The following is a 26,591-nucleotide window of genomic DNA, read 5'->3' on the forward strand; positions in this document are numbered from 1 at the left end:
TTTGCTAGTTTAAATGAATATTTAAAGTAGTCTTGAACTGAGATATGTAGGTAAAGTTCTTATCATAATGACTGGCATATACGGTATGGTCAATAAATGAAAGCTATAATTTATTTGTAAACAGAGGAGATAAGGTTGGATACCCATCCCCACTTCCCCCCCAAAAAAGGGCAACATCCCAAGGTGTGAGGGGTTGAGTCTCTCTCCTAGGTGCTGAACAGCACCAGGCACTGCCTGTACAAAGCCAGAGTGAAGGTTATGTGGCGGCTCTCTTTAAACCTGCCCACACAGAGTGCTTCATGCCCTGTGCAGCCTTCACTTCTTCCCAGTCCAGTTTGACATCTGGAACCTCATCTTCTGGCTCTGGATCCTTTCTCAAGGCTCCCTGGGGGGAGGCAACCACAATGGGCAGAGGACCACATTCCTCCCGGAATTCGACAACATGGAGACCCTTCTTATCAGCCAGCTGTTGATGGGTTTCCTGGGCAAGATCAAATTGAGAAGAACAGGTTAGGTCTATGAAGTACATCTGCAACTTAAAGAGCAGAAACTTCCATAAGCCAGAGGGAATTCATGTAAAAACATGTATAGCAGCGTGGGGGAACTGAAATACCAATTTTAGTCGATCCTGGGTAATGTATTTTATGGCTAAACTATGGTGACCTGTCATTGGTGGAGCCATCTCAGCCCCATCTCCCCACCCAAAACTGGGATGGAGGGAAGGGCCTTGGCCTCTTGCTTTCCAAACCCTCCTAATTACTTGCCATACTATGCCAAAAATTGAACTTGAATTTCATCAAGCCCCTAGATCTAACTACCAATTCACAGGAAATATACGGGACAGAAGGTATTAAGGACCTCACAGGTTTTAAGTTAGCACCACACTGGGAAACAATGTAAGATAAACCAACTGGTCTCTTAAACAGAAAAATCACAAGAAAACAAAAAAAGAAGAAAAGGGGGAACCTACAGATTAAGAGACTTAAAAGACATAAAAACTTACAATGTATTGACCTTTTTTGCAATCTGATTCAAACTGTGTAAAAAAATAATTTTTAAAAAATCTGACAGATACATTTGTATGAACACTGGATATTTGATAATATGAGTTACTAATTTTTTAGTTATGATAACAGGATTATAGGGTATGTTTTAGTCCTTATCTTGTAGAACTACATACCGAAAGATTTATGGATGAAACAAATGATGTCTTAGATTTGGTTTAAAACAACTGAGGCTGGGTAGAGGGGTTTTGATACTGACAAGACTGATCATGAACTAGGTGAGAGGGCTGTGGGAATTCATTATAGAGGGTGGCCATCGAGGTCTGGAAACAAGCAAATAAATTTAGTAGATGGTTTATTTATAGTGTATTAAAATACCTGATAGGCCCAACCCCAAGATCCCAGACTTCATGGCTGCCTTGCACTATTATAATTCTATATATGTTTGGAATTAGAAAAGAGATGAGCTGTTTCATAAACAAAAGAAAATAATTTAAATAGGTTTATCTTATAATCAAAGCTGTGTCACTTAAATTGGTGGTTATTTTTTTCCTTTTGAGTGACACACGAATTAATGTATTCTTTTCATAATAAAACACAGGCTGTAATTACTGGCTTATTACAATACTGAATTTTGAAATTTAAAAAAATCCATTTAGTATTTTTTTTAAAAGGTGACTTTCATTAAGTAACTCTTCAGTGATTTTACTAACCTGATGCAGTAAGATAGCAAAGAATGCCCAAGTCCTCAGGAGGCCCCAGGACAGCATCCCCAGGAGGCCCCATGGCATCGCGGTGTCAAAGCACACAACGAAATACAAACCAGAACTTCTGTTTCAGACCCTGGGGAAAGGTTACCTGTCGGGAGAGCCCACGGAAGAGGCCCCGGGTGAGGTTGACCATGTTGACAGAACCAGAGACCTTGGCATACATGTCTTTGATGCCAATGAGCCGGCAAATGGTGGTGATGGCCCTGTGGCAGCGGAGGCCGTGACCTAGAAAGGGGGGAAAACCAAGTGAAACAAGCCTGTTGCAGTCACCCTTCCCAGTGGGGTGACCCTTAGCAACTTAACTTCCATGATGACACTTATTTACATGGGATACTATAAGGGATTAAAGAGATTTATATATATATATGTATATATATATATATAAATCTCTTAAACACAGCGGGGAAAAGAACCCAGGGCTGCTATGAAGATTAACAGAGATGTCTGAAAATTCTTGGCTCCTCCCAAAATCCTTGTTAACTAAGGGTCAAGGGACACATCTGTTTTCACCCTCCTTAACTGCTCAGGTGCCCTGAGCAGAGCATCCACTCCCTCTTCCTGGGAAAACTCTTCTCTAGCTTTGGTCCTGTATGTCCCCCTGGCTACTGGCCCGTCCATCTCCCCTCCTTGCTGGCTTCTAAATCTTAGGTGGTGTCCCCTTCCAGCCACTTGCCCTACTCCTGTCCACCTGTAATCCCTTCTCCAGAAGAGCTTTAAAAACACAAACCAACACATCACTCCCCATTTAAAGCCCTTCATTTCCCACTGTTCTCTGAATTAAAATAAAATAAATAATAAAGACCTCCACAGCCTACAAAGCCCTTCATGCCTCAACCCTGACCTCATCTGGAGAAGCACCCTCCTCATGTTGGCTTTCCCACCTTAAGGACTTTGCACGTGGGGTTTCCCTCTGCCTGGAATGTTCTTCCAGCTCTGTCCCCTTGTCTCCTTCTCATCCTCAGGGTCCTTCTTTGACCACACTATTCAAGGTGGCATCCTCCCTTCCACCTTCCTCCCCGACTCTAATGCAGCATCCTGATCATGGCATTCAGGCAATCAATGAAACCTGTTTGTTCCATGTTTCCCCTCAGTAGAATATGGGCTCCATGAAAGCCAGGCTATTACAACTATGTTCCCAGAGCCTAGAGCAGTACCTGGCAAATGCCAATAGGCGTGAGGGAGAGTTAATGGCCCCTACTTTACACTCTATCATTTTTATTTGCCAGATATGAAACTCAGCACACACCTCTTCTGCTTTAAGGCAGATCTACTCAGTAAGCTGGACATTACTTGCTTTCTAGCTTCTGATTTCTCATGGTAAAGAACCATCCCTTCTACCTGAAAGAACCAATTAACTGTGGACTCCGTAACTATGCCAGATCATGCAAGAACCACAGACTTGAGAGGATAGCTAACAACAGGTAACAATGGGGTTCTTTGTTCTTCTGTGTAGACTTATCTACACATAGAACTTGTGTCCATGCATGAACATAAAGCATCCATGTATAGATGTATCTAGATGCACACACACCTAGACAGGTACACATGAAAGGGGGTGTAAGGCAGATTTTGGAAGGACCTGGGAGGCAGACTCTAGCGTGCCACTGCTCACTGGATGACCTTGGGCAAGACTCTCCCTCCTCCCTACAGTATCTACTTAGTAGTGCTGTAAGGTGCTGTGAGCACCAAGGGAAGGTGTGTATAAGACACAGCACTTGGACCACAGGAAACACTCCATGAATGGGAGCCATTGTTTTGCACATACAATCTTATGTTTTGCACATAAATATCTATATAACAGCGGTCACAGTCCTATGGTAATTACTAATATTTAACAGTACTTTGATTGTGAACACTTCCAGGCAGAGACTGTCAAAAAACACTCATTCACGGTGGCTCACGCCTGTAATCCTAGCACTCTGGCAGGCAAGGCGGGAGGATGGCTCAAGGTCAGGAGTTCAAAACCAGCCTGAGCAAGAGCGAGACTCCATCTCTACTAAAAATAGAAAGAAATTAAGTGGCCAACTAAAAATATATAGAAAAAATTAGCCGAGCATGGAGGCGCATGCCCCCCAGCTACTTGGGAGGCTGAGGCAGGAGGTTCGCCTAAACCCAGGAGTTTTGAGGTTGCTGTGAGCTAGGCTGACGCCATGGCACTCTAGCCTGGGCAACAGAGTGAGACTCTGTCTCAAAAAAAAAACAAAAAAAAAACACAACACTTGTTTAATAAAAGTTAAATTAATGTGTGTATATTTTGGGAGGAAAACCTTTGCAGCAGTGTGGAACTGACTAGTGTCCTGCAGCCAAAGTAGAAGTGTGCCATGGTTAAATGAGTTTGGGAACGTTACATTCTCTATTTCCCTTGGGAGATTCATATTGCATAGCAGTAAATTAAAGACCATAACATTCACAAACATGCACTTTTTTTGCCTTTCCCTAATCCAGTTCTGCCACTTGGCACCCTTTCTGGAGTAACACCAATTACTACCTCCTATGCATTACTATCATACAAAGAGTAATATGTAGGAACATAGTTTAAGAAATGCCTATTTGTATATGTATTTATGAAATATCTATATATCACACTGTTTTAACTTCAAATTAAATGAGAGTATTTAACTCCAATGCATGGGTGATGGTCTAGACTACATAGAAACCTGAAAATTGCAGCTTTGATTAGAAGACAGGGAAGATTTTTTTAAAAAGGTAACTTTTGAAATTAAAATTGTAGCAGTCATTCAAAAGTCATTCAGATATAAATGTGTCTAGACTAACACCATCCAACATAAATATAAAAGCCACAAATGGAAACCATATATATAATTTTAAATGTTCTCATAGATACATTTTTACAAGTTGAAAAAAAGTTAATTTTAGTAATATAGTGTATTAAGCCAGCAGATCCAAACATTATCATTGCAAAATATAATCAGTATAATAATATATTTAAGATAGTTTACATTCTTTTTTTTTTCATACTAAGTCTTTGAAATCTGGTGTGTTTGACACTTGGAGCAGATCTCCATAGCCACATTTTAAGTGCTCCATAGCTAGGCTGGCTAATAGCTACCACATGGCACAGCACGGGTCTAAACCTTGATGTCCAAGTGTCCAATTCTTTTTCAAATGACAAGTGGTTTTTATCAAGTGGTTTTAAATGATAAGTGGTTTTTATCAGGCATATAAATGATTAATTATGGCTTTAAAGCAGAAAGCATGTTCTGGTACATTAACACAATTAGTACTGCATTTGATTTCTTTTTCTTATTTCCAAGCCATAGCTCTTACAGAGTGACATTAGAACTTTGATATAAAATTTTAAATACAATGTTTTATCTCTTCTGACCCAAAGGTTTTGAGATTTATTAACCTAGAGTTATAGAAAACCATTTTTTGCTGTAAAACCTGCCTTCCTGCTTATCCATGAGACAGAAAGGGCCACCTCTGCATCCCTAGTGCTTAGCATAGCATCTGGCTCACAGAAGATAGTCCCTCGATACTTGATGACAAATAATAAACAACTAGAACTAAATAAGCTATAAGAATAGAAACATTTAACAGCATCAGTGAATTTTCCAGAAGGAACTAATCTTCCTACTCATACAAACCCTATTACTCACTCAATTGGTATTTCCCATTCACAATGTATTCTCCGCACCTAAAATTACTCCGAGAACATGCCTGTGCTCACAGGAAGCTGTATAGCTTGACTATTTTTTATTTCCCCAGGAGCCTCATCCTTCTTAAGTCTTTCCATTTTGGTGTTTTCAAGATGAGTTCAAATAAAGATGAGCAGAAATAGATGACAGGCTGGAATTGTTCTAATTTCTCTGCTTTATCCTCTACAAATTTTAAGAGTATTTTAGTTACCTCTGGGTTGTTTCTTCATCTTGATATATGTCCTTTTATATCTTAAAGAAATATCATGGAATACTGGAGGGTAAAAACATAAACACAAGAAAGATTAGATGTGTGGCTTTAATGCCCTTGCAAATATCACAAAGCCACCCTACCACCCTAAAAAGGCAGCACATGTTGACCACGAATGAATGACAAACTCTGATTTCAATCATTTTACTAAATTTCTCAGGAAATTAGGTTTGTTTTCATATTTTATATATTTGTAAGAATGTAGTAACACACAGAGAAACACAAAAAATACTCATGGAGATATATTGCCACGCATATTTTAACTAGTATAATACTGCAAACTTTAAAAGAAAGATTAATACTCACTCGTATGGTCTTCATATCGTTCTATGTAATGCAAATAGTGAATTGCTTTGTTCTTTGCCTAAAAGAAGAAAAATGTTTCTCTTAAATCTATTACTGAAATTTACATTTTTCTCAAGGATTTCAACACATTTTATAAAATGTTTTATTATAAAAATTTCATTTATGCAAAACTTTAGTAAACACTTCTAAAAGATAAAGACTTATTTTAAAAAACCCACAATCACAATAGCGCTATCACATCTAAAAAGATTAACGATAGGCCGGGCGTGGTGGCTCACGCCTGTAATCCTAGCACTTTGGGAGGCTGAGGCGGGCGGATTGCTCAAGGTCAGGAGTTCAAAACCAGCCTGAGCGAGACCCCGTCTCTAAAAAAAAAAAAAAAAAAAGATTAACGATAATTTCTTACTATCATCAAACATTCTGTCAGTGTTCAAACTTCTACAGCTGTCTAATAATTTTGGTAAGCAATCACAAATCTGATAAAAATGATGAAGAACACAAGTACTTCTGAAACTATTTTTTATAATATAAGTAACCTTTGACAACAGGCCTCATGGGAAGGTTCTGGAACAAATTATTGTTTTATGATTCTCGCAGTGTCTAACACATAGCTTATTCATCTTTTACTGAGTGTCAACAAAGAAAAAAATGTACGTACTTTTCTGAAAGCATCTATCCGTTCACTGGCTTTCCCAATGGCAAAACCTTTAAATAAAAAAGCAAATATATTTCTACTTCCATGAGAGATCAAGAAAAAAAAAAAAAAGCAAATATATGAAAAGGGATATAAATTTGGCATATAATGTAAGTGCCATTATGAAACATAATGAAACTTTACTACATTGTAAGTTTCAGTTCCTACTATTTCATAGTACTTCATCTTTCCACCACCCACAAAAAACCTGCTATCCAAAATTAATGACAAAGCATGAAGCTACAGAGATTTGCTTATCTGGTTCTGAGGCATTCTGGAAATACTACATGTGGACATATTTATGAAATCCAAGGTTAGATGTACAACATTATCTTTTATAAATTTCTAGATAAAACTAAATATACTCAATTTAAAAAAAAAAAAAAAAACTCGGCCGGGCGCTGTGGCTCACGCCTGTAATCCTAGCTCTTGGGAGGCCGAGGCGGGCGGATTGCTCAAGGTCAGGAGTTCAAAACCAACCTGAGCAAGAGTGAGACCCCGTCTTTACTATAAATAGAAAGAAATTAATTGGTCAACTGATATATATATAAAAAATTAGCCGGGCATGGTGGCGCATGCCTGTAGTCCCAGCTACCAGGGAGGCTGAGGCAGAAGGATCACTCGAGCCCAGGAGTTTGAGGTTGCTGTGAGCTAGGCTGACGCCACGGCACTCACTCTAGCCTGGGCAACAAAGCGAGACTCTGTCTCAAAAAAAAAAAAAAAACAACTAAATATGCCCTAAATTAATATGGCAAATGATTTGGGATGTTTTTGAAAATAGGTGAAAATAACCAAAAGGGGTAGAAAAAACTATACACTCCTATAAAGAAAAACCATGATTTCACTGGAACTTCAAATGGAATTTAGATTTCAATTAACCAGGAAATAAAACCAATGATGCTTTGGTTTGTGAATGCTTAACCCCATGAAATGAGGTTTATCACAAGTTACAGAAATGCTCCCCTCATTCACTGCCACTATTAATTATTTAGCTTGAAGAATGTGTTTTGTTTTTAAATTATACACAGGAAAGTAACATAAGACAATACTGCTCCATGAGCTACACAAGACATCTGAGACCTGGGACAAAAGGGACTATAGATTCTAATTCCTACTTTAAACAAACAAATTATATCATGGAAGTCCTAGAGGAAAATATGAATTAATTTATTCATAATCTTCAAATGAAGGCTTTCTAAGAAGACACAAAACCAGAAGTGATAAAAGACTGAAAATTTGCTATATAAAGGTTTAAAACTTCTGTCAATTTATAACTGTGTGGAAAAAAATTAAAAACTAAGTCAAAATATCTGATAGACAAAGGGCTTATGTCCTTAACTTACAAAGAGCTTGTACCAATCAATAAAGAAAGGAATAATCACCCAATTAAAAAATGGGCAAAGCACATGAACTGACAAATCTCAAAAAGGAAATGACAAAGGCCAATAAATGTAAAATGGCACCCAAAATTTCATAATTAAAGAAATGTAAACGAAAACTGAAAAATATGTTTCATATTGACAATCAGTAAAGCTTGATAATATCCAGGGCTGGCTGGCGAGCATGTGATGGTATAGATGAACATAAACTGATGCAATCTTTTGGCAGAGCAATCTGGCAATACTTATCAACATTTAAAAATGCATGTAACTTTAGGGTAGCAATTTCCCCTTTTTATATACTTGCAAAATATTTCCCCTATTTATTTATATACTTAAAAAAGTACAACGAATTACATGTAAAAGAAGCTTGCTGTTTTTTATAAATAGCAAAAAATTGGAAACAACATAAATATTCAGCAATATGGAAAAGGTTACAAAAATCATCCATACCATGGAACACCATACAACCAGCACAGACAATGATGGGGAATCTGTTTATGTTAATACAGGAAGATCTTGGCTTATGATACCAAACAAGAAAAGCAAGGTGTAAAACTATGGCTGTAATATGATCCCTTTGTATAGATATTTTTAAAGGTTTATGGTGATAATATGAATACGAAATTTCTGGAAAGATACAAAATTAACTGTTAAATATGCTTTCCTTTAACAACATACTATTCATATGGATTACTTCTGTTTTGAAATAATTAAAGAAATGTAAATGTGTCAGTATGGGCTAATGAGGCAGTTTTCCAGTTTTCTTTTCCTTCAACATGAATTTATACATTTTAAAACCAGAGGTCCATTCTTGAAACTTCAAAGAAAATATGAGGAAAAAAATTTAAATGACCAGCAAACCTACTAATTGGAATAAACACTATTAACCTTTTCAGTGAATAGTCTTCCAGTTTTCTGTTTGCATATAAACATTTTTTTAAAAATCACATTGGATTAGAGCCTATTGAAAAAAACTCAAAAATTAAGATATTACAGTTTTATATGCAGATTTTTTTAACTTAGCATTATTTTCTAAGTAATTTTCCATAGTTCTTTAATGGCTACAGAATATTACATTGTATAGCTATATTGTTTTTTGTAACCATGGCTCTACTGAACCATCAGTGTTTTTGTTAATATTATTGAACCATTAGTGTTTTTACCTTTTAATTTTTCACTATTATACATAATAATGTCTTAAGTCTTTCAAAATATCCTCAGAGGGAAAAGAAGATGCAGAAAGACCTATCTTTCTTTTCTCTCTAAGGGCTATTATGGGTTTACAAAGTTTATGAGGCCAAATCACATAAAGGTTTAATGAGAAAAGGTCTGGCCAGCAGCATGAACTCATGGCCTCCACGGCACAGCCTGTCCTCCGCCATACCACCACCACCACAGGTATCCCCACGCCCCGTTCACCTGCCGCTCCTTTTCCATTCCCCACGGCAACCAGGACCCGGACTGATTTCTTTCTTCCCTCTTTTGCTGTCATATTGAAAACATTTCTCACCTAAAAGACAAAATGTCTGATAAATACTACACCTTAAGGAAACTGAAGTAGGGAACTGGAGGGACCTGCCTTCCTTAAACATGCACATGTGGTGAAAAAGGCACATTATCCTCCAACTCTGTGAGCACAAACAACAAACTTCAAATGAAACCTCCCTCTGGACTGTTTCTTCAGGAATAAAATGGAAATAGATTTTCTCTTCCTATTCACAGGGTTATTAGAAGGTTCAACTGATAACCTTTTAAAGGAATTTGAAACTGTACAACTCAATGTATCTTATTTTTATTTTTTTATTTTGTTTTTTAGAGACAGGGTCTTTCCCTATTTCCCAGGCTAGAGTGCAGTGGCCCATTCATAGCTCACCGTAAATGAGAATTCCTGGGCTTGGCCGGGTGCGGTGGCTCACGCCTGTAATCCTAGCTCTCTGGGAGGCCGAGGCGGGTGGATTGCTCGAGGTCAGGAGTTCGAAACCAGCCTGAACAAGAGCGAGACCCCGTCTCTACTATAAATAGAAAGAAATTAATTGGCCAACTAATATATATATATAAAAAATTAGCTGGGCATGGTGGCGCATGCCTGTAGTCCCAGCTACTTGGGAGGCTGAGGCAGAAGGATTGCTTGAGCCAGGAAATTGAGGTTGCTGTGAGCTAGGCTGACGCCATGGCACTCACTCTAGCCTAGGCAACAAAGTGAGACTCTGTCTCAAAAAAAAAAAAAAAAAAAAAAAAAAGAATTCCTGGGCTTAAATGATCCTCCTACCTCAGCCTCCTGAGTAGCTGAGACTACGGGAGAGTGCCACCATGCATGGCTAATTTTTTTATTATGTTTTGAAGAGATGGGATCTAACTATGTTGCCCGGGCTGGTCTTCAACTCCTCGCCTCAAGCAATCCTCCTGCCTTGGCCAAAGTGCTGGAATTACGGGTGTGAGCCACTGCACCCAGCCACAATATACTCTATCTTAATGAATATACCACAAGAAGAAAAAAAGAGATGTTAAAATAGGAAAAAATGTGCACCTTAGAAATGATGAAATGCACAGAAATAACTAGCATAGGGTGGGGATCTCTATGCCAAGGATTAGGCTCAATTGAGAATAGAAAATTTGGGAATATCTACTTATTCTGAACTATAAGAAAATCTATTTGGGGGGGGGCATAATCAAAAGGCTAGGAACTATGAACTGTTAACTGAACTGCTTACGTGGCAGCTGGCTCTATAGTTCATAGTGGCCCCTTTCCCATAAAATGTGGTTAAAATAAAAGGGAGCTTGAGTCCACCCCCATGGATAATCTTACAGAAAATCACCCACATGTATAAGAATTCAAAGGGATTAAATTCCAAAAGCTGTAAGCTGGTATACTAAAGATATAATACTTATAAACAAATTTTAAATTCTATAATGCAACTGATATTGAAGAAACAATATACATATTCAGAGAGGCTCATCACAAACTCAACAAATGATCATTCCATGTGGTATTTAATACTAATTAAGTATGCAGTGCCAGCTTAAAAGCAAGTTGACTATTTTAGAAAATGCTCTGGAAAGTGATTGCAGTTTACTTGATCTGGGCTTCAGTTTTAAGAACGGGACATTCACCGACCTCTTTCTAGCCCACCCCATGGCTCCTCCCAATCTCAGCTCCCTGAAATGAGTGCTATATACAGTAGCTTATTTATAATTTAAGAACAGATTGCTAATGCTACTTTAGTTTTAGAAAGGAGGAAATTTAAACCTAATCTCCAAATTCTGTAATTAACAATACTACTGAAGTTGCCTTGTCATGAGATCTCAATCTGGTACCCCCCAAAAAGGGCAGCAGTCAGAAGAGCCAACAAGTAACTGAAGTTAAAGCTCCATTATTTACTTACCCAAATCAGCTCTGCGTCTCAGAAACAGCCGTGCATCAAAGGCTTTTCCTCACAATTCTGCTGGCCCTATCCCTGCCCCACCCTCCCCAATCTATCCAAAGGCTTAATTGAGTATTTAATTCAGCATGCCTACCTCAAGTATCCTGGTATCAAAATCCTCATATGTTTCTGCAGGGAGAAAATAACAGATGTACAGATTAAATGTGTCCATACAATCAACACATGAAAGCATTTTTCAACACAAGCACCATCACAGACTTTTAAGTGAGAAAGAATCCCAGATCTTTTGGTGCCACTCTCAAGGCCACACTCCAACCCCCTCATCACTAGAGACTGGTCCGCCACTGATTCATACACTCAGTCACTTATCTCCCCAACTGCATCCTCCTCCCCTCCTCCTCCAGCGCACTCACTCATCAGCTCCTTAGCACCTTCAGACCCTCAGTCACTGCTTTCCCTTCTGGTCCCCTCCGATCTTCACGGCCCCTCCCACTCCGCCAAGACACCAGTCCATCATTTCCACTAGATTTTGTCAATGTTCCCAACTTCCTCACCCTTTTCTCACTCTACCCAACTATCCTGGCCTGAATCAATGCAGCTACACTTGACCTGCTGGGTGTAGCTGGAGAGAAGCCCAAGCAAAGCACACACAGAGGCCACTAAAAATTCACGGTTTCCAATTCAATCAAGTTCTCCCTCTGCCTGTTGGCCTTTTATGTCTTTTTTACTTAGGTCTTTCTTTCCTCACTAAGTAGCCAATTCAGTCTCTATGTGCTTTTATTTTCTTTAAACTTTAACTATAAAAAATTTTAATCATATACAAATATAGCACAGCAGAATGAAAGCTTATGTACTCATTAGTCAGCTTTAATAACTCATGGCCAATCTTCTTTCCTCTAAATTCTGCCCAATTCCCACTCTACTGGATAATTTTGAAGCCAGTCCCAGATATACTATACTGTTCCATAAAGAAATATTCCAGTGGTCATGATCATCAATGCCCTTATCTCATTTTTAGAAAACGACTCCACCTCTTCCTTACACATGAACTGCAGCAACCAGACACCATATAATACCCTCACCTTTCCACTACCAACAATATAGGCTCAACTGAATCTGTACCCTGCCCTTCCTTCTGTCAACAAGTTAGCCCATTTATCTGGACTGGGGATCTGGGCCCTCATTGGGGACTTTAATTTTAATTTTTTTTTTTTTTTTTGAGACGTTGCCCGGGCTAGAGTGCTGTGGCATCAGCCGGGTTCGCAGCAACCTCAAACTCCTGGGCTCAAGCAACCCTCCTGCCTCAGCCTCCTGAGTAGCTGGGACTACAGGCATGCGCACCATGCCCAGCCAATTTTTATATATATATATATATATATATATATATATATATATATATATATATTTTGCCAATTAATTTCTTTCTATTTTTAGTACAGATGGGGTCTCACTCTTGCTCAGGCTGGTCGCAAGGGACTTGAATTTTGTTCATGAAGTTTGTTTTCTCCGTCCCATTCCTTCATCCCTCAACTAAAGCATTTTGCTCAGTTCTAAGCATGTTTGCCTGAATCACTCCATCTCAACCTCTCCCCTCCTCTTTAAGTCAAAATTCTTAAGAAAGCAGCCAAACTTTTGCCTATTTCCTCTTCTCCCATTCATTAGCAAGAACAAGTTTTTCAGATGATTTTTACTTCTTTATATATTCAGGAGAGGGGAAAAATTTTGTTTTCTAATTTGGCCTAAGTATTATCAACTTTTGTTTGTGTGTGTTTTTATGAGGTTTAATGACAGCTATTTGATTTGTTCACTTCTACTGCTGAAACAGCATCCCCAAGCCATAACGCTCCATAGGTACCCCTGCAGCCAACTGTGTTTGGGAAACATTGCATCCTATGAGCAGATCCTATAGATTCAAAATGCACATGACACTTAAGGCTTTGAGAAGCCACCTAATAAAGACACTAGGAACCCAGTGCTTTCCATCCTGTTGGAATACTACTTCATTATTATGGACCTCTAATAGTACATAAAATACAGTTGGGTTAATAATGTGATGCTCATCCTTTCATGGAAAAAGGTAGTCTAAACAAAAAAATAAATATCCTTTTAAAGAAATTCTAAACTATAAGTATTCTCTCTGTCACAAAGGCAAGCAAAACTAAGACTCTGCTACCTCCATTGGGACCAGGGTCAGGAGGGCCAAGACTGACGCCGCCCCATGAATTCCCGCTCCATCCTCGCTCCCGTTTAACCTTCATCTTCCTCTTCCGTTCCCACTCTTCTCTCTGCTGTACCATGTCAGCCTCCACCTTCTCCTGCTCTTCTTTGCTTCTTTGGGCAATGGTCTGAACTGCTCCATTTTTCATAAGAGGGACATTCAGACCAGGCCACAGGAAACCACGACGCCCTGAAGGTATAACAATATAAACAAGTAAGAATTTTAAGAAAGCATTCATATTTCAAGTGTTAAAATGCTAGGCAATGTGTGTACAGATGATGACACACTATTCGTAGGAACTTAAGCTAAGTAGCATCACTTGGGCAGGTCACTTGCCACTATAAAAATTTTAAATGTGCCTATGTACCCTGATAGCTAGTAATTCCACTTCATGGTATTACCTAGAGAAACACTCACATACACATACACAGCATATGTGTGTTTGGACAAGGATGTCCACTGAAATGTTATTTGTAAAGGCAAAAAATGCAAGTAATCCAAATGTCCAGCAGTAGTGGAATGGTTAAATGAACTCTGGCACATCCAACATATAAAACATTCTGTACTAAATAGAAAGAACAAGGTAGCTCTCTAGATTCTGATGTAGAATGATTCTCAAGATCTACTAATGAGTGAAAAATGCAAATTATAAGACAGCTTGTACCATATGATATAATTTAATTACTTTTCAGAAGATGAAAATATATATTTCTTTTAGGGCATTTATGTACAGAAAAGCATTAAAAATACTGAAGGAAACACACCAACATGAGACTGGTAGTTTCCTCAGGAAGAAAATAGGACTAGGGGAGACAGAAGGGACATCAAGGGAGACTTTAGGTTTCTCTAGAATCTTTGCATTTTTTCACTGAGAAGGTACTCCTATGTGATTCTTATTTAAAAAGTGTTAAAAAAAATAAACTAAGATATAAGGTAAGTTTAAAGAAAAGCATGCAAGTAGACATACGATACTAGAAGTGCAGTGCAAGGTGTTTTCTTTATTCCTAAAAGATGATCTGTCAGCAACCACAGTACAAAATGGACTGATTTAAGTACACTACACTATTTATATTCTTCAAAAAGCATAAATATAAACAATCATGCGTTATAGGGGTCAGCAAACTAAGGCCCACAGGCCAAATCCAGCCCATCAATGTTTTTGTAAGTAAGGTTTTACTGGAACACAATTATGTCCATTCAATTATGTATTGTCTATGGCTACTTTTGTGCTACAACGTTAGAGTTGAATAGTTGCAAAACAGACCATTTAATTTACAAAGCTGAAAATATTTACTATCTTCCCTTTGCAAAGAAAATTTCCCAACTCTCCATTTATTTTCTTTCACTGAATTGTAAGCTCTTTGAAAGCAGGGACTGGTATAAAAGATGCCACACAGGGATATTTAGTGACTGTTGAATGAATAACTGAATGAATGAAACCCTTTCTATGGGATTTTCCTCCCCCAGAATTCTGGAGCAATTAGGAAGTTACTTGGTTAAATTCTAAAACCATATATTTTGATCCTTCTAGTTTGTAAAATACCTATAAAAGTTGGGGGAAAAAGCTTGAAAAGTACTTTAACTGTTTTTTAAAATAAGTTTACCTTCACCAATGATCTGACCCCTGTTCAAATCCTTTCTTCTCTTTTTCTTAGTTCTTTTGCCTCTTCCTTTTCTTGCTCCAGCACCACTCTCTGCTAGAGCACCTTTCCATAGCTCATCTGCTGTCACTGCAATGAAACAGGGTTTTTATTTTTAACTCTGTAATTTTCAAGTACTGATCTATGGTCTCCTATTGAATAAAAAGACCAGAAGCAGCCAGGTTTACCCATTTCATTAAGGTAATAAAAGCAAAATTAAATCATTCTTTGTATACATTTAGAAAGACAAAAAGGAGACAATTCTGTTACTTTCCTTCACAAAAGACAGCCAACATTTAAATTCCAGTTACTTACCAGGAGGTTTTTTCCCCTGACATTTATCAATTGCAATACAGATCTCTTCCCTGTCCTCTTACCTCCATTATAACCAATAAGATCATCAACTATCCTTCCTAAATATAGGTTTCTTAGTCCAAATAAGAATCGACACTTCAATTTGAACCCATAAATCTGGAACAGAATCTATGGTTATAAAATCAATTGTTACTTAAAAATTTATTTAATAAAGAATCAGAGTGACACAAATGCTGTATTAGTCAAAAATCTAAGATACATAAATATGTATATTCCTGAAATACTAAACATAATATAGAAGACAAATATGTACAGAAAAGCATCTATACAGTACCTTCATTCTCCTTTTATGAACCCTTAGGGGTTAAAAGTTCTACATCCTTGCTTCCTAAAAGACCCTAGCCTACCTCGATCCTCCAGATAGATAAAATAAAAAGAGAAAATTTTTCGATTTATAGTATTTTTAAATGTTTTATACCTGTAGAGTATCCAATTTTTCAAAACACACACACATATTACAGCTGGTCTTCATAAGTGAAACTCAGAAAAGTAAGATTCCACATCACATGCTGCTTTGTACAGCCCTGATCAGAACAAAGGATTAAGTTCAAATTTTAGGCCAACACTAATTCACTTAAAAGGACCACAGTTTCAAAATAAAAGTACTAACCTCAAACTACACTCTCATTAAAGATCTGATTGTCCCAAAACTGCTTTGGTACCTATAAATGGCATGAAAACCTTGAAAGTTCACTTGTAACGGAGGCATACTAAAAGGTCAAACAATTACAGTTTCCTTCACTTAGGATCAGAATAAGTAAATTACTCATTAAGACTAAAAGGGATCCTAGCACTCTGAGAGGCCAAGGCAGGAGGATCACTTGAGGTCAGGAGTTTGAGACCAGCCTGAGCAAGAACAAGACCCCATCTCTACTAAAAATAGAAAAAATTAGCCAGCCATGGTGGCACGAACCCCCCGTAGCTGGTGGTCCCAGCTACTCAGGAGGCTGAGGTAGGAGAATCACTTGAACCCAGGAGTTTGAGGTCGCTGTAAGTAAGCTAGGCCAATGCCATGGCAGTCTAGCCTGGGTGACAAAACAAGACCCTATTTCATAAAAAAAAAGACTAAGAGATACAATTTTAAAAGGAACCTGACATTGAGACAAAACTGTAAAAGACTGAGTTAAGAGTTTAGCTCTTTTTTTTTTACATAAGAGAACAATAAAATTTCTAGCTACATTTGAAAAAGACAGCAAGTTATTAGCCAACTTTTGAATGCCATTACTCAATTTAAAATGTTTTAATCCTTTTTCAGATTATAAAATTATCTTTAAAAATCTGGGAAACAGAATAATATAATTATAATCCCATTACCACTGTTAGATCAGAATGTATATTCTGCCTTTTTCCTTATACATGCACGCATACATGAGTACATATGCTTGTTTTAAACAAAACTGAAATTATATAAATGTGTAATATTGTATCCTTTTTATTTAATATTACATTGTGAGCCTTTTCTCATATTCTTAAATGTTATTCACGAACATGATTTTTGAATGGCTGCAAGCTGAATTAAGTTTTTAACACAGATTTTACTATTTTTACATCAGGTTCAAAATTCTAATAAACCAAAAAAGGCTAGTTAGAATAGATTTACTATGTCAACTCTTTCTGTTATTTTCTGTAACAGTGTAAGTAGTAGGAAGGCTAATATGTACACCTGTTAACTATCATAGTTTTAAAAAATAAGGTTCATCTTTTACATATATACATACAACATATACATAAAATCCACTGTAGTGTACAATTTGGTATACTGAGTTATTACTACTCTCTTAATCATGCTAAGGAACACTCCTTGCTAATTTGAATCAAAAGGATTTAAATGGTGGACCCTCTGTAGCAAAGAGATAAGTTTACAAGTACAATGTCCAATATTCTCAGGAAATCTTAATGAGTTTTGAAAAATTGTGTCATTTTATTTCTTGGAGATTTAGAAAAACAAAGACTATTTCCTACCAAAATAGCAAAAACTAGCCCCAGTCTAGTTAGTGCCCCATTGGAACTAATCTCAATATGACTTGGGAACAATAAACTCACAAGGGGACTGAGTCATATAATTGAGGATGAACATGGGCTAATGGAGAGTCAGAGGCAGGTGTGGGACAACCATGAAGGCAGGGGTCTCAGAGGATAAGGGGCACCTCTAGAACAAGAAGAGTTAGAGAAAAGGCTTTTTAGAACAGGGAAAGGACTGTTAAAAAAATAAAAATTCCCAAGACCTGTACATTTAATATGCCCTCTAAAATATATTTTATATTTTTTGGAATACAAAACTCTTAAAAAATAGTGGGGCTATGGGCACTGAAGGAAGAGACTCTGTAGGCCCCAACTCTATCCACCTCTCTTTTCTCTGCACCTAAATCCGCAGGTATAACTAAACCTAAATGACTTAATCCCCCAGCACCTGATCCTCTTTTCTGCATTGCTACACAAATGGCCTAGTTATTCCAAATTGAAGTGATTTGTCTCCATACAAAGAAATACTCTACGGTCATAACATTGCACTGGAGAAGCCTATGGGAAAACGTGCAATACACTGTTGCATGAAAAAGTCAGCAAACCCAGTTTTTCATAGTAGGAGGAATGCAGGTGCTTTTCTCCTTTTTGAGTTTCCCATATTTACTTAATATTCTAAACTAATCATTAATTGCCTTTATAATCCTAATTTCTTTTAATCTTCCTAATGCTGAGTTGTGAATTCAATCACCATTTATTATCTGAGGAGCTACTCTCAGTTCAGATTTAACTCTCCCAAATACCATCACAAATAAGAGTAGCATTGGCAAACAATGATTCCTTAAAATTAACTTTTCCTGATTAGATGTTCTAAATCCTCAACTGAGGCACAACTAAAAACAGGGCGTATTCTTGGTGCAAACCTAAATCAGCAGGGGATCTAAGCCATGAATCAACACCAATGAGGCCTCAGATGCCCTAAATGAGGGGATTAAAGTAAACTAGTGCTTCCCAAAGTGTAAGTACAACTGGTACCATGTGAGATAATTCTAGGAGACACATTAAGGAACATTTATATTTTAATATACATCATAAACTCATCACGAAAATGTTAACTGTGGCCATTCTACGTACATTTAGTGAAGAAACTATATGGTCTATACTGCTGGCCCATCAAGTCACTGGGAGAAGAAATACAGCACTGTGCCTGCAGCGCGTGGCTCAAGCTGGTGTACTGACGGTTGTCTCTGGTTGCCAGCAATGACAAAGGACCTGTAGGCAGACGGAATAAAAGTTTGAGTTAGACGCTCCCTGGCTGTGGATGAATACTGCTAGCATCAAATAATCGTCACTAATAAAAATGTGATTTTTAAGAATCAGACTTTGAAGACAGTCTTTCTTTAAAAAATGAAACAAAATTTTTGATCAATAACAACCTAAATGCCCATCCTAGTTGGAGAAGTTATTGTTCATCCACACAATGGGTACAGCTGTCTAACCAAGTAGATCTGTCCACAATGGGTACAGCTGTCTAACCAAGTAGATCTGTCCACAATGGGTACAGCTGTCTAACCAAGTAGATCTGTCCACATCAGGGTTTTTGTGCTGTGTCTTCCAACCCAAGTTCAGCAGTCTACTCTGGGCAAAAGGTGCCCTCTGCTATACGCAGCTAGGCAATGGACTGACATGGAAAGACCTGTAACTAACGGGGTCAGAAGAGCAGCGTGCATGACAGCATGCAGATTACCCTACTCTTCATGTTTCAAAAACAAGGAGGGGCGCGTGAATATATTTATTGTATAGACTAACTCCAGAAGTATACTCAAGAAACTGCTAGGCCGGGCGTGGTGGCTCACGCCTGTAATCCTAGCACTTTGGGAGGCCGAGGCGGGCGGATTGCTCAAGGTCAGGAGTTCGAAACCAGCCTGAGTGAGATCCCGTCTCTACCAAAAATAGAAATAAATTAATTGACCAACTAAAAATATATATACAAAAAATTAGCCGGGCATGGTGGCGCATGCCTGTAGTCCCAGCTACTCGGGAGGCTGAGGCAGTAGGATCGCTTAGCCCCGGAGATTGAGGTTGCTGTGAGCCAGGCTGACGCCACGGCACTCACTCTAGCCTGGGCAACAAAGTGAGACTCTGTCTCAAAAAAAAAAAAAAAAAAAGAAACTGCTAATAATGGTTGTCTCTAGGGAAGAAAACTGACACATTTAATATTGGATATGACAGATTTACTTTTTTATACTTTCTGGAATTTTTTTCACTGTATGAAAATGTTTGTAAATAGGTATGTCTTAGAGACAGCCATTTGATCAATCCCATGGGATGGAGATTTCTGGAAGAGGGCAGGGTGAGAAGAATCAGTAGATGAGAGGAAATGGGAATACTGCTCACAAAAACATGGCAAACACTTTTGAGCTTTACATTTCAATAGAGAGGCTAACGACTACAAGAGAAGTGATGAAGGGAATTAAAACAGCCCTTGAAAGAAAAGAGGTTATTTAAGGATATTGGGCTTGAAAAATGGAAAACCAAAGAGTGAAAACAGCTATTTTCAAGTCTATGCAAATTTATGAAGACAGTAACAGCTGCTTCATCACCCCACAGGGCCACACACTAGAAGTGACCCCAAATGGTAGTAAGAATTTGGTTAAGCACAAGTGAGAAAAGTATTATATCACAAGACTAGTTAGAAGATGGGATTTAAACACCAATTCCAATTCCATATTAATTACTCAACTGCATGGAGGCCAACCTCGGATGACGAACTGAGGCCCCTCTAGATCCATGAGCTCACTTACAGAATCAGTCAACAGAAAGTAGCAGAAAATACTGGCTTTTCATTTTAAATATATTCAGGACTTCCACTGTCATTCCAAATCCCATTATCCAGGGCACATTTTAGCTTTTCTTGTATACCCTTTAATTTTCAATAAAATATCTTAGTTAATATTAATTTAATATCAATTAAGATATTTAACCTTGCATTGTTTAACACTGCAATCTTTGATATACTTCAAGAAGTATAAAAATCACTATCAGATTTAGAATTCTTTAATCTTTTACAAAAGACTGAAATACTATTCCTAGATAATACTGTACTTAGCCTAAAAAGGTCTAATTGTCAAAGGCAGAAAGAAACTGACTTCAGAGTTTAGAAATAGTTACTTTTAATACACTGTTACTAAAATTGACTTTAAAATGTGATTTTTAAAACAGGAGATGGCAGCAGCTTGTGTTAAATCACTCAGTCACAGATTATCACCCATTCATGAACAATTATCACTTTTGCTCTGAGCCTTTGAATTATTAATTTCAGACCATGAAGTCCCTGTTTCCTTGAGTCTGAAGAGGGCTAAGCCCAGGAAGCCTCCTCATGTGGAAGCCTCCTCAGACACAAAGTCTGCCCTCAAGGGTGTCATTTCAGTGTTTTAACAGTTTTCACCATGAACTTCCTTCTAATTTAAGTTTCATCTATTAAATCAAACCAGTAACCAGTGATGTGTATGAGAGATTTTACAAAAATTATTGCTGTTTCTAACCAATCTGTTGCAGCATTTAGAAAAATATAGTAATGGGTACTAACGAAATTAAGCAGTATTTTAAAAACAAGGCAATTATTAATTCTAGGAAAAAGAAAATATTGTAGGAAAACATAATAATAGACTACTACTACCTAACTCAGCTGTGAATATACACATAACCTTAATAATGAAAACACTGCCCAGAGATTCAAACAAAATTGTGCTTATAACTACATAAGGAGAAGGTAGAGACAACAGAGTAAGAGTTAACTTTTTACTTAGATAACAATGTTAATAAAATAAAATATATACAATGCATTGGGAAATACAACCAGAAGAAAACTAAAAGAATTTAAAGTGTCAGTGGACGATTCGGAGGGGTAGGAAAGAGAATTGGTCTTAACATATAAACCTTTTTGTATTCTTTGGAAGTTCAATATTTTAAAAAAATAATACAACAATTCAAAGTAAAGACTACTATCCCTAATTTATAGATGAGGAAACCGAGGCTCCAAGGGGTGATGTCTGTACCTGGTTGCAAAGACAGGAGGTGGCGGAGCAGAGAATTCTGCCTTCATTCCAACAGTCAGCTAGCTCTGTGCTCACCCCACCCAGGGCCTTCTCCGGGGCTATCCCCTCAGCCAAGAGTGCTCCTCTCTGGCTTTCCTCACAGAAGCCTTCTCCAGGCCCCACAGCAGCTCAGGTTAGGGAAACTGCCTGGCTCACAGGAAAGGGCAGAAGAAGTAGTTTATGAATGAATGAACCAACCAGTCAACAAGTGAACAGATAAATAAAGGGAAGAGCCCAGGTCTGCAAATTCCTCTGCAGGACCTCTCAACTAAGGTGCAAAGCATCTCATAGGTGCAGTGAAGATGAGGAAAGGGAGTAAGACTAAAAGTAAAGCCTGGCACTCAATACAAGATTTCAGTTCTGTTCTAACCATAGTCCCTGTGGAAAAGGTAAGATTCAATGGATCACAAATACAACATGGACTCAGCCTGGATTGGCTTCCTTCCTTGCTAGACAGTGACTAAAGAGATGGCCTGTCCTATGGCAGTGAAAGGCCTGTGTGACATACGAGAAGACACCACAGTATCCAGACAGCTCAGCTCCCAGCCCTGCCATTTACTACATGCTCTTGAACATGTCACTTAGCCTGTCAGAGACTCTCTCCATCATGTATAAAATAGAAATAATAACTCCCTCATAAAAACTGGTGTGAAGGGCCAGGTGCAGTGGCTCTCACACTTATAACCCCAGCACTTTGGGAGGCCGATGCAGGAGGATGGCTCGAGGCCAGGAGTTTAAGACCTGCCTGGGCAACACAGTGAAACCCTGCCTATACCAAAAAAAACAATTAGCTGGTGTGGTGGCCCATGCCCAGGAGCTCAAGACTGCAGTGAGGTATGATCATGCCACTGTACTCCAGCTTGAGAGACAGAAAGAAACCTGTCAAAAAAAACCCCAAAAAACTGGTATGAGGATTAACTACTCACTACAACATGCTTGAAGCCTAAAACATAGTAATCACTCAATAATGATTATTTAGCTATTACTTTTTAAAGTCTTGAGCTGTAACAACTGCAATCATAAAAAATTCAAAAAATACTCTTGAGACCCTATGAATTTCCATTATAAAGAATGTGCTTCATTCATTTACATTTTTAAAAACTACAGAAACTAGTTGGGCATGGTGCTGCATGCCATTAACCCAGCTATTTGGGAGGCTAAGGCGGGAGTATCCCTTGAGCCCAGGAGTTCAAAGCTATAGAGGCTGTAGTAAGCTAAGATCGTGCCACCACACTCCAGCCTAGGTGACGGAGGGAGACACCGCCCTCTAAAAAAATAATAAATAAATAAATAAACTATAGAAACAATTCTAACATTAAATCTTATGAGAAAAGGTAGTTAGATAAATGAATCTCACCATTGCTGAGAGTGGGCTTCAATGCCAAAATGGAAGTTGCTGGACAGGCATTTAGGGAAAGCTGCCTGGACCATAAATGAACTGCAAATAAAAAAATAAAAAAAATTAAGATACATTTCTACATGAAAAGGAACATTTTAAACAGTAACATCTACAGAATATTTGCATCTACAGAATAAAAGAACTAAGACAAGTGAATGAGTAATTTCTGGGCTCCGTGACCACTTGCCAAGTAGATGACATCGCATCTCATCTGTTCCCTTCACCCTCACATCCAACCAGTTACCAAGCCCTACAGAGTCTCCTCAAAGACCGATCCACCTATCAGCTGTACCCTCTTCTATGGCCTCGCTGCCCTTTCTCTGTTCAGGCCTTATTGTCCCTCAGCCACAGCGAATAACAGTCTCCTAATAGGTCCCCACTTTCAATCTCTCCCCCGGTAATTCACCTCCTTTCTAAAATAACAGGTCTGGTCACTTCACAGTCCTGATGTATCTATCATTCTTTGCCTCCCTATTGCCTGCAGAACAAAGTCAAACCACTCAGCACAGCCTACAGGGTTGCCCCATAGCCCCAAGCTTCCACACCAGCCTCATGCCCACCTCTCTCTCTCCCATCCACCCTCCCTTTGGCCATGCCAGACCTACAGTCGGTCTTGAACCCCTGCTCTTGCACACTTCTGTGTCTTTACCAGACTCTCCTGGTTTGTCTGAAACATTACCTCTCAGCGAAGCCTCCCCCTTTCCCTCTGGAGCCCTTACAGCACTAGGCTCTGCCTGTATAGTGTACCCCTTCACACAATGAACAGGCTCTGATAGCATTCATGGGCAAGCAATTTTTGACAAGGGCACCAAGACCACTCAATGGGGAGGTAATAACATTGTCAACAAATGGTGCTGGGATGATGGTACTGGGACAACTGGATATCAACACAAAAAAGAATGAAGTTGGAGCCCTACCTCACACTATATATAAAAATTAACATGAAATGGAACAAAGATGTAAAGGTAAGAGCTACAACTATAAAACTCTTAGGAGAAAACATAGGGGTAAATCATCCTGACCTTGGATTTGGCAATGGTTTCTTATATAAGACACCAAAATCACAGAAACAAAAAGAAAAAAAGTCAGACTTCATCAAAATTTAAAATTTGTGCACTTTAAAAAAACACCATCAAGAAAGTGAAAAGATAACACAGGAAAAAATTTTTGCAAATCATATATCTGATAAGGGACTTGTATTTTGAAAATATAAAGAACTCTTACAATTCAACAATAAGGCAACCCAACTTAAAAATGGGCAAAAGATTTGAATACCCATTTCTCCAAAGAACATACATAAATGGCCAATGAGCATGTGAAAACATGCTTATCATCTATAAGGGAAATGCAAATCAAAACCACAAATTGTTACCACTTCACATCCACTAGGAGGGCTATAATCAAACAACAGATAATAATAAGTGTTAGCAAGGATGTGTAGAAATCAGAGCCCTCATATACTGTTGGTAGGAATGTAAAATGGTACAGCTACTTTGGGAAACAGTCTCAAAAAGTTAAATAGGGAGTTCCACTTGATCCAGTAATTTCATTCCCAGGTATACACACAGAGAAAAGAAAACATATGTACACACAAAAACACTGCACACAAATGTTTATGGCAACATGAAACGTAATAGCCAAAAGGTGAAAGCAAGCCAAATGATGAATGGATAAACAAAATGTGGCACATTATTCAACAGAATATTATTCAGCCATAAGGAAAGAAGTACTTACTGACACATACTACAACATACATGAACTCTGACATTATGCTAAGTGAAAGTCAGTCAGTCACAACAGACAACATACTATATTATTCTATTTAAATAGAATGTCCAGAACAGGCAAGCTATAGAGATAGAAAGTACATTAGTGGTGTCTAGGGCTGGGTACTCATGGGGTGGCATAGGGTGGTGATAGCTTAAAGGTACAGGTTTGCTTTTTGGAGTGAAAAAAATGTTATAAAACTGACTATGGTAATGGTTGCACAGCTCTGTGAATATACTAAAAACCACTGAATTGTACACTTTAAATGGGTGAATTGTATGGTATGTGAATTATATCTCAATAAGGCTGTTTCCAAGCAAACAAACAGAAAGCAGGCTTTAGAGCCAGGCAGCATGAGTGAAAAAATCTGACGTCCTCCTAGTCTAACCTTGAGCAAGTTTCCCGATCTGTGTGCCTTCATTCCCTCATCCATAAAATGGGAATAACCATCTACCCCATAAAGGCATTATGAAGATGAACTGAGGAAAATACTCTTAAAAGTCCCTAGACATAGTAAGAGCTCATGGAAGGAAAGCTACAACAGCTAGGTGCTATTTGAGTGGGGACTTGAAAAAGGAGGAGATGATCACAACATGGACAAAAATCACATCAGATTTTCCGCGAAATGATTTCAGGTCAAATTTTGCAGCAAAATGAGTTACAAAACAGAAAATTTCGGTATTTAGGGGTCTTTGGACTTCGGAATTGCAAATGCCAGATTGTGCACTTAACAGTAAAATACTGCAAATAGAAAAGGCAGAGGCAAAAGAAGCGGTTCCTAAAGGCAAATGTTATGCTGGAGGACAGCAGATCTCTTCCTCGGGTTGCACACAACCAACAAGGGGAGAGGAAGGACAATAACAGCTTCCGTCTTCATAAATAAGGCCACCGATTTGCAGGGAATCTAGAATGATCGCGGCTGATCCTATCCGTCTCAAACAGGAAGGCCGCTCTTTTCCTTTCCTGCTTCTAGCTGGCGGCCCTCTGCTTTGAACCCCAAGCAGACATCACCAAATGAACCTGTGGGTCGCTCTCCCCCGGAAGGCGATGCCTGCCGATTCCCGCTCCTCTCAGCCGAGCACGTACGAGCGGCTTCGTACGCTGGAAGGAACCTTGGTAAATGCTGTACAGTTCACCCTCACTTTACAGACAGGGGCTCCCTAACCCAGAGAGGGAGAGGACGCGCGCAAGGTCACACAGCAGGCTCCGGCATGAGGAGCCAAAGGCTGCGACTTCTCGCTTCCCTCCGTCCGGGCAGCTGCAGACCCCGGGCGACCCCCGCTGCCGCTCTGCTCAGAGCCCCAGCTCCCGGCGTCTCGGCTCTCACCCGCAGACCCGCCGCACAGCGCAGGGAAGCGGCACACAGCGCGCACCGCGGCCGCCATGCTGGAGCCCGAGCAGCGTCTCAGCCTCCGACCCAGACCGCCTTCCCCACCGCCTGCCGCGACTGCTTCTGATCAAACTGCGGGCCTCGGGCTGCGGCTGAATTCTCGAGGCCCGAGGGCCACACCGCACCGCAGGCAGGGGTAGGAGTTGCCGGAACAGGCCACAGGGTAGGCTGAGTCCGGCGCGGCCGCGGACAGCCCCACGGGGGCCTTGCGTTAGGACCCGGGGCTGGGGCGGGGCTAGTTCAAGTGGTTCTCGCGCGAGACGGGGAGGGCGAC

At 39.1% G+C, this 26,591-nt stretch overlaps 1 protein-coding gene across 2 annotated transcripts; it reads right to left on the reverse strand.

The window, feature by feature from the left end:
* Positions 1-84: 84 nt before the first annotated feature.
* On the reverse strand, positions 85-26,591 carry MRPS5 (mitochondrial ribosomal protein S5). 2 transcript variants are annotated; one of them, XM_076000985.1, is made up of 12 exons: positions 26,255-26,591; positions 23,119-23,199; positions 18,799-18,936; positions 15,292-15,417; positions 13,643-13,876; positions 11,603-11,637; positions 9,506-9,596; positions 6,669-6,715; positions 6,011-6,068; positions 5,645-5,707; positions 1,863-1,999; positions 85-481 (listed from the first exon to the last, which is right to left on the reverse strand). In XM_076000985.1, the coding sequence occupies exons 1-12, from the start codon at positions 26,310-26,312 to the stop codon at positions 257-259; spliced, it is 1,293 nt and encodes a 430-aa protein (XP_075857100.1). In that variant the 5' UTR covers positions 26,313-26,591; the 3' UTR covers positions 85-256. The 2 variants fall into 2 exon arrangements, with proteins under 2 accessions (XP_075857100.1, XP_075857101.1); XM_076000986.1 differs by lacking the exon at positions 26,255-26,591 and adding an exon at positions 25,948-26,148.

This window comes from Microcebus murinus, chromosome 3 (genome assembly GCF_040939455.1).
Source record: "Microcebus murinus isolate Inina chromosome 3, M.murinus_Inina_mat1.0, whole genome shotgun sequence".
NCBI classification, from domain to species: domain Eukaryota; kingdom Metazoa; phylum Chordata; class Mammalia; order Primates; family Cheirogaleidae; genus Microcebus; species Microcebus murinus.

Coding starts and splice junctions, on each gene's coding strand:
- MRPS5 (XM_076000985.1), bottom strand. CDS start 26,312: ATGGCGGCCGCGGTGCGCGCTGTGTGCCGCTTCCCTGCGCTGTGCGGC. Junction 5,708..6,010: donor ACGATATGAAGACCATACGA/GTGAGTATTAAT, acceptor TTTACCCTCCAG/TATTCCATGATATTTCTTTA. Junction 482..1,862: donor TCCGTGGGCTCTCCCGACAG/GTAACCTTTCCC, acceptor GATCTTGCCCAG/GAAACCCATCAACAGCTGGC.